Source organism: Malaya genurostris, chromosome 3, assembly GCF_030247185.1.
Source record: "Malaya genurostris strain Urasoe2022 chromosome 3, Malgen_1.1, whole genome shotgun sequence".
Lineage (NCBI taxonomy): Eukaryota > Metazoa > Arthropoda > Insecta > Diptera > Culicidae > Malaya > Malaya genurostris.
In genome coordinates this window covers 187,840,316-187,849,251 of record NC_080572.1, presented here as the reverse complement: position 1 = coordinate 187,849,251, position 8,936 = coordinate 187,840,316, and the positions used below count along the sequence as shown (strand labels likewise).

The following is an 8,936-nucleotide window of genomic DNA, read 5'->3' as shown; positions in this document are numbered from 1 at the left end:
TTCTTTCAGGTTTTATATCATTTGATGGATAATTTATCATCCGCCGCAAATGATTCAATCACTGTTCTGCAGTGGAATTGTCGGAGCATCATGCCAAAACTTGATTCATTTAAAGTTTTGGTGCATAGTCAAAAATGTGATGTATTTGCTTCGTACGAAACATGGCTTACATCAAACATAGCCTTAAATTTTGATGACTTCAATATTATACGTCTCGATAGAGACTCCCCGTATGGTGGAGTGCTTTTTGGAATTAAGAAAAGCTATTCGTTTTATAGATTAAATATGCTTCGACTTCTAGTATAGAAGTTGTTGCTTGTTAAATAAACATTACAGGTAAGGACATTTGCATTGCTTCGGAATATATTATTCCAAGAGCTCAAGTTGGACAGCGACAGCTCAATGAAATTGTCGAAGCCTTTCCTGCTCCACTTTTAATTTTAGGAGATTTCAATTCGCACGGAATGATGTGGGGTTCCGTTTACAATGATAACAGATCATCTTTACTACAAAACATTTGTGACAATTTTAGTATGACGGTATTAAATATGGGTAGCATGACACGGATTCCAAGACCTCCTGCATGACCAAGTGCATAAGATTTTTCTTTTTGCTCGACTTTAGTTCGACTGGATTGCACCTGGAAAGTATTTCCTGATTTACACGGTAGCGATCATTTACCAATCATAATCTCAATTAGCAGTAGCAATTGCATTGCTACTTCAGCTAGTATTCCATATGATTTGACAAAAATATCGACTGGATTAAATACCAAAGTAGTATCTCTAGTATTTTGAATTCAATGGAAGAGCTCCCTTCACTTGAAGAATATGACTTCCTCGTTTGTTCGATTCTGGAGGCCGCAGAACAAGCTCAAACCAAACTATTTCTTGGTCCATCGTCTAACAGAATGCATCCAAACCCTTGGTGGGACAAAGAGTGCTCAGATGCTAATCACGCGAAACAAAATACTTTCAAGACGTTTTTAAAACGAGGAGAAGGAACTTCTCAGAGTTTAGAAAAATTCTTGACTTTAGAAACCAAATACAAGAACATAATTCGGGTCAAGAAATGCAGCTATTGAAGACATTTTGTGGAAGGTTTGTCAATATAAACCTCAATGAGCACTCTTTGGAATACGGCCAGACGAATGAGGAATTGTAACGTAGGAAATGAGAGTGAGGAATACTCGAATCGATGGATATTTGATTTTGCGAGGAAAGTTTGTCCAGATTCTGTTCCTACGCATAGCATTATTAGGGAGTCTTCTCCAAATAATGGTTCCATTGATAGCCCCTTTTCAATGATGGAATTTTCCATAGCACTCATGTCTTGTAATAATAACGCTCCTGGGTTGGACACATTTAAATTCAACTTGGTGAAGAATCTGCCCGAGCTTGCAAAAAGACGTTTGTTGTTTGTTCAACAAGTTTCTCGAGCAAAATATTGTCCCACCTGACTGGAGGCAAGTGGAAGATATCGCCATTCAAAAGCCGGGGAAACCATAGACCCATTGCAGTGTTGTCCTGCACGTGGGGAGGACACATTAGCTATCTGATAACAAAATGCCAACAAAGAGTAAATTTTCTTCGAACAATAACAGGATCTTGGTGGGGTGCTCATCAGGAAGATCTAATAAAATTGTATCAGACAACGATACTTTCAGTGATGGAATATGGATGCGTTTGCTTTCGTTCCGCTGCAAACTCTCATATTATCAAACTGGAGCGAATTCAGTATCGTTGCGAATTGCTTTAGGCTGCATGCAATCGACACATACAATGAGTCTTGAAGTTCTGGCGGGAGTTCTTCCATTGAAGGATCGTTTTTGGGAGCTTTCGTCGCGACTGCTAATAAGATTCGAGATACTGAATCCCCTAGTTATTAATAACTTCGAAAGGCTAGTTGAGCTTCAATCTCAAACAAGATTCATGACAGTATATTTTAACCATATGTCACAGGAAATCAAACCTTCAAGATATATTCCTGTCAGTGACAGCCTCCATTATTTTCTCTTCACAGATAGTCTGAGTGCAATTGAAGTAAACCGTTTTTCTTAGGCAAAATAAAACAGTGCCTGAACGACATATTGAACAATAATTATCAAATCTCAATAGTTTGGGTCCCGGCTCATTGCTCCATTCCAGGCAACGAAAGAGCCGATATTTTAGCCAAACGTGGTGCTATTGAGGGTGAAATTTATGAGAGACCGATTGCTTTCAACGAATTCTAAAGCGCGTCTCGCCAAAGAACACTTGCCAGCTGGCAAGCTTTTTGGGATAAAGATGATCTGGGTCGGTGGATGCACTCAATTATTCCTAAAATATCGACTAAGGCATGGTTCAAGAGACTGGATGTGAGTAGGGACTTCATTCGTGTGATGTCCAGACTCATGTCCAATCACTACACGTTAGATGCACATCTCCTTCGAAATGCTCTTTCCGAAACTAATCATTGTGTTTGTGGCGAAGGTTATCGCGATATTGATCATGTCGTTTGGACATGCGTGGAGTATCGTGATGTCAGATCTCAACTAATAAATTCCTTGCGTACACAAGCTAGACTATCCAATGTCCCAGTTCGCGACATTCTTGCTTGTCGTGACCTTCCATACATGAAACTTCTTTATCATTTCATTAAATCCATTGGAGTTCCAATTTGAATTTTATTTTATGTTAGACTGTTTTCTCTTCCATGAGTTCAACCAATAACCAACTATAGGATATTGAATATAAGTGGTGAACTGATACAAACAAACCTGAAATAGTTATAAGATCATGTACAAAAAAAATGTATTTTATTTAATGTTATTTGAAATAGCAAATAGCTTGATAAAAACAGTGTTTAGATTAACTAATGAATACTAACATACTAATATGATATTCGAAATGTATTAAATTTAAAGTACTATGTATTGTGGATGTCACGGCGAAGAAAAACTTATGTATATTGCCTATGAAATAAACGTATTTATGAGAAAAACCTGTTTTAATCCTCCTAGTCGTGTAATGATGCCTTAATCATGTTTCATATTATGGTATTCTATTCAAAATTTTTCTCTTCGATTTTTGAAAGAAACCAAGAGTGTTTGTGCATAACATACAGAATAAAACAGTGCTTTGATTCCGCAGGTCATCCAACGTAGTAGATTCGCTGTTATATGCACTTTCGGCACCGGAACGCGATGTACAATATTGAACACACATTACAATATAACTCCGGAACCGGAAGTTGGATCCGAATGAAATTCAGGAATTCCGTATGGGACCGAAAGACCTTTCATTTGAATCTAAGTTTGTGGAAATCGGTCAAACCATCGCTGAGAAAAGTGAGTGAGATCCATTTTGGTATATATGACCACTATTTCCGGAACTTCCGGAACCGGATACCGGGAACCAGGATAGCCGGAATCGGTTTGTTTAGTTGCCTACTGATAATGACTATCGATTCCATTTTTTCTGGTATATGTGTGTGCCATGCCGTTTTTGATGGTTACATACTAAGAATATCTCAGATTTATTTATTATTTTGAGGCTCAATGTTAATAATTTATACTGAACACCTTGTTATTTATGCGGATTTTGCAAAAGTCGGCAAAATTTACAAAAAAAGATAGTGATTCATTACCTTTTTGGGTAGAAATCAGCTTCGCTGCAAAGATAATAGTGCTAGTGTTCCGAAATTTAGTTCTCCATTTTCTAGAACATCAAATTTATGGACTTCAAATTTTCCCTAATGCTTATTACATTTAAACAATGAAGGAAAAAATCCCGTATCCCAGAACAAACGTGTCATAAATGTACCTCGACACCTTAAAATTTGATATGAGTGAAATTGTCATCCGATGAACACTCACACGTGATTATATCTGTCATTAATCAGGTACTAGGAATACACTTCAAACCGCAAAAATTTTTGGTTTATATATTATCAATCATCGGAGCTGAGAAATGCTCAGTTTTGAGTTGTTTCGTTTCACTCTACATTTATTCAGTACGCAAAACATGTCTGTCGCCTCATCGTGGTACGCATACAGCGCTGTACAGAAATCATTGTACGGAAATCACATGTCTGTCAGCGGTATTAATGAATGGCTTTGCTTTGACACTTCCCATGAGTTTTTGGTTAATAAACTTGTTAATAAAACCGTGATCGTCAAATGGTGAGATAACTAAGTCTTTACAAGTTCTTATCTCATGCCTCCCCGAGCGTCTATGATGACATTTGGTCAATAGAACGGTTGAAGCCCAACCTAAAGTGCAATATTTATCATAAGATATTGAAACGTGTGGTTCTGTTGTTTGTTGCATTATTTGTTATATATTGAATTGAATTATATGTTATTATTATTATTATTATTATTATTATTATTATTATTGTTATTATTATTATTATTATTATTATTATTATTATTATTATTATTATTATTATTAATATTATTATTATTATTATTATTATTATTATTATTATTATTATTATTATTATTATTATTATTAAAAACGAAATTTAAAAAAATATGCAGTACTGCGACGATAGAAGAGTATAACTTACACTGCGACATCAACAGTTACACAAAGCCGCCGAGCCGACGCCAGCTGAGTCGGCCGCCGACCCGCCGTCGGAAGCGGCGTCCTCTTGCATAGAAACCTGTAACCGCCTCGTTTGCCCGGTCTACTCAAAGCTAGGTTTCTTTGCTTTAGTTAGGTTCGAACGCACATGAACCAAAACGATGTGGCGTAGCCGCATTCGATATTTTTTCATTTTCACTTAATAAACGGAAAATACCACATACATTTGCTTGGTAGATACACCTATGCAATTGCTTTAATGCTTAGTACCTAATAGTCAACTAGTTTTCTTAGGAACTCCGTTCTGAGGTTCAATCAATCTTTATTCAAGAAGTACAATTGTAGGTCAGCAAAACGGGCGTTAACGCTATCATCTTTCATTGTCTTTATTTTAAATCAATTCTAATTACGATTTTAAACGATTTCAGGTTTCGGTGAAATAACCCTTTCGGCGAAATGACTTTCGGCGAAACGGCTTTCGACGAAATGACCCTGATCCGTTCCACACATACATACATACAATAAACTTGTTAATAAAACCAATTTCATATTTGTGTTGTTTGTTCTGTCGTTCAGTTGTGATGGTGACAGATCGACAGAGTCAAACTATCTGATTTTAATCACAAAATTAGTTGCCAATGAGAATTTCATGTTGTGTTGAAATTTTTCTTGTGGTTTGTATTCAGGATATTCGCCATCTAAACAAATTCTCTAAACACAAGAGTTTTTTTCAGCAAAGTAGATTCTGAATTTACACAAATTTAATAGTTATTTTGTTGTGAAAATCAACTAATTCAAAAACATTCATACGAACTTGGCGCAAAGCTAATTTCGGTCTTTCCGTGATGTGTGATATTAAAAAAAGATTGGGATTATAAAATATACAAACTTAGCAATTCTTCGTTTCTTCATTCATTTGCTATGCATCAACAATAGGAATATAAATTTCGAAACCGTCAATCGTGTTCCCTCAAAGAAAATTGAAATACATTTCAAGTTTAGTCATTGTATTTTTTGTCTCTTCTGATCATAAAGAATGCAGATGCAAAATTTGAGACAAATAAAACTACAAAGATCAGCCCCATAAGCCATTGATGTGGAACAAGGCAACCAAAATTTCTAATGATCTACAATCAAACAGTTCAATCAATCGTCACACTTTTGAATCCACAATTGCACGAGAGTCTGCTTAGATTGATCTTGATGCGGAACCAACACCGAACATTGTTTGTTTTATAACCGACGAAATTACAACAATATCCCAAATGTATGCAATTGTACAAAGGTACATGCTTGTGAAACGATTTTGATATTAAAGCTTCTCTTCGCCAAGCTTGTGTTCAAGTTTTGTATGCTTGTTATTTTTATAGCGTTAAGTTTCTCTACCATTCTGCGATTTCGGTTGATGCGATAAACTTTTTCTCATTATCAATCGAGTTCATCTTATATAAGTTAGAAATTAATCGCACTCAAAATTACACAAGATCAGAGCATACCAATTAAAGCTTCAAATCGTTTTATGGCACTTTTTGTCTTACTGTCTAGCAACAACATACATCTACGCGTAGGACTGAAACGTTAGCTTTAATTTCGCTTCTATTTACAGATTCGCGTGCTTTGAACAGCTTCGCTTCTGCATCGATTGACCAATCAGAGCGATGCTTTCCATTTGATATATCGCTTACCCCTTCAAAACCGTCGTCTATGGCAGGGAAATCCGGTATGCCGGAGAATTTTAACAGACAAGTAGGGCACTGCTCGCTACTAATCGAAATTTCAGCCATATATTATTGAAAATACGTGGTTTGACACATTCAAATCGAAACTTAAAAATATTTCCAATCAAATGATGAAATAATATTAATAATTGATACAAAATATACTGAGCTGTAAGTGTTTAAAACCTGACCACATTTCTACGTGTGTTTTTCCTCGAGTTTCTGATTTGCACCCCTATATAGAAAATCAAGATGCTTTCCACATAAAAAATACAAGAAAAAATCTACCTTCGATTTCCTATGGAATTGCTCTCGTGAAATACGTCGAATAGTCTATTGCAAGTTTGAAATCAATCCTAAGATCGAATCTTCCAACAAGTCAGCAGAAACGAATCGAAATTCCAAATACCTCGTAGTTTCATCATATCTCATAAAACCCCAACAGATCAAAGCTAGCTACTGAGTGCTCCCATCCAAGATTGCTAACCAGCGGCACCCGCGGCAACTGAGTCAGGTTTTTCCGCTGCAAGTTGCATCATATTAATTCACTTGCATCGGGTTTAAAACAGTATGCGCGACACGTTCACGGGCAGCTTCATTTATCTCGTGCTGCTGGACCAGTTCATTTCGGACACGAGCATTCACGGTGTTTTGGGACTTGGGGACGTATTTTGGGAGGAGCTTTCTATCGTTGCTTGTTCGGGCCATGGAGGTGAGATTGTTTCGACGCGTTGGGTTCATTTATGCCGTTCTATGCTTCATCGGATCGGCCGCCGGTGTTATCATTTTCTTCAAACAGCTCGTCGATGGTGGCCGCTATTGTGACGGATTCGACTGTGGCGACGATGGTGAGACTATTTTGAGAGGTTGGGTGCTTATTTTAACACAACAATGATTTTGTTTCAGGTAGCGAATATATAGTCTATGCGGCACTTCAAATGATCATGTGCTCACTATCGGCAGTGACTTGTGCTTTTCTCAAAGTAGGAATCGATGAGGTATGTTCTAAAACAATCGGAGCAATAGAAGTGATATTCTAATATATTTGTTTCCTGTTTTTATAAACGATCATCAGACGGAGCCAAAATATATCTGCATCTACAAGGCGTTTATGGTTACTAGAAATTTCATTCTGATTGTTCGATGGACTTTCGAAAGTGTCACTTTAGGTGTAATACAAATCAGTGGAATTGATTCTCCGATTGTTCAGGAAAAACAAAACTTGGCATCAGCGTTGCTTGTCGCGATCTCAGGCAAGATATTTATTAATCAATCGAAATTTTCATAAACGCACTCACTGTTAATCCATTCATACCCGGTGTTGTCATTTGACATCATCGTACCTCGACTGTAATTAAAGTACAATCTTGCTTTCCTTTTTAGCCCTGTTCGGGTTGGAAATGTGGATTATCGACGGTATTCAGCGCTATGTGGAAGGAGAATACATCAATGAGGAAAACGTTGAAATATTGTGATCAGCCGTTTTGGCAATGGTTGTATTTACGAAGTGTATTCACAGTAGCACGACTTTGTGATTATGACGTCAAAGCGGATAATTTTACTTTATCCAACGCCAAAACCAAGCTGCTACATGCTGCCATACAGATCTCAGGACACTTGTTCGTTTGTAGCTGTTAATCGATGTCTATTCCTTCATTAATTATAAAATAAACGATTCTTGAAATGAATAGATTCTATTTTTTTCATGAAATTTTTTGTTTTGACTCATATGCACTTTAAGCTTAGTTGAACACTAATAAAAAAAATATATTTGTTCTTAAGGCTGGATCTAGTTGTTATCTTTTTTTTCTAGGAGGAGAGGCGTTTTCATAGATATCCAGCAATTTAAGAGGTAACAGTGGTTCGCTATTCTCGCTCCCATCCATTGGGTCGGTGTCACTGTTGTTGATGGAATCATCGTTGTTACTTTTATTTGCCCACGTGTTGGATGCGTTGATAGCTACAGCTGGTGTACCTTGTTATACATGAGTTGCGACTATAGGTTTCGTTGAGGAGGATGCTTCATTTTTGTTGATGGTCGTCCACCTTGTTGTCCAGTTTTTCACATGGCTTACCATAGTAAACAGCTTTTTGGCAATATTGATATGTGGCCATCTGATTGTCATAGGTAACAAGCGATTTGCACGGAACCCTTGTATCTTAACCGAAAATCACATAAGAAGATAACTTCAAACGCATGTGTATCAAACGTACGCCATTTAGAATACCGGAAAAAAAGTTCTTCCACTTTTCTTTTTCGATGGAAAGAATCTCTCCATACTGGGACCTAGTTTTGCGAATATAAGGATCACAGATGCTTGAGGGTAGATCATGTACACGCACGTCTATAGCACTATCTTCCATATATACTGGTATGTTGTACTTGATATTTTCATGCTCCACATAGTGCACATCGTTATTGTCTTTAGCGAATTCAATTGCATGCAACTCTTTATAGAACTGGATAAAACTAAAAAATAAAACTGGATCGTACTATTGTTCACTACACAATACTGTACTTGGTTTCTTCCGTCCCGAACGTAAGCGGATTTGTTTTATCGACTGACTTGGATGAGATGTGAAAGAGAACTGAAAAGATTCTATAATAATCAATATATAGACAGAATAAACTCAGCCGAATTGATAGGTC

General features: G+C 36.9%; 1 protein-coding gene across 1 annotated transcript; it reads left to right on the top strand.

Moving 5' to 3' along the window:
- The first annotated feature begins 6,918 nt into the window (after window positions 1–6,918).
- On the top strand, window positions 6,919–8,074 carry LOC131437664 (uncharacterized). Its single transcript, XM_058607158.1, has 4 exons — window positions 6,919–7,134; window positions 7,193–7,284; window positions 7,362–7,539; window positions 7,670–8,074. Exons 1-4 carry the CDS (start codon window positions 6,993–6,995, stop codon window positions 7,759–7,761), a joined length of 504 nt encoding a protein of 167 aa, XP_058463141.1. The 5' UTR covers window positions 6,919–6,992; the 3' UTR covers window positions 7,762–8,074.
- Window positions 8,075–8,936: the final 862 nt, after the last annotated feature.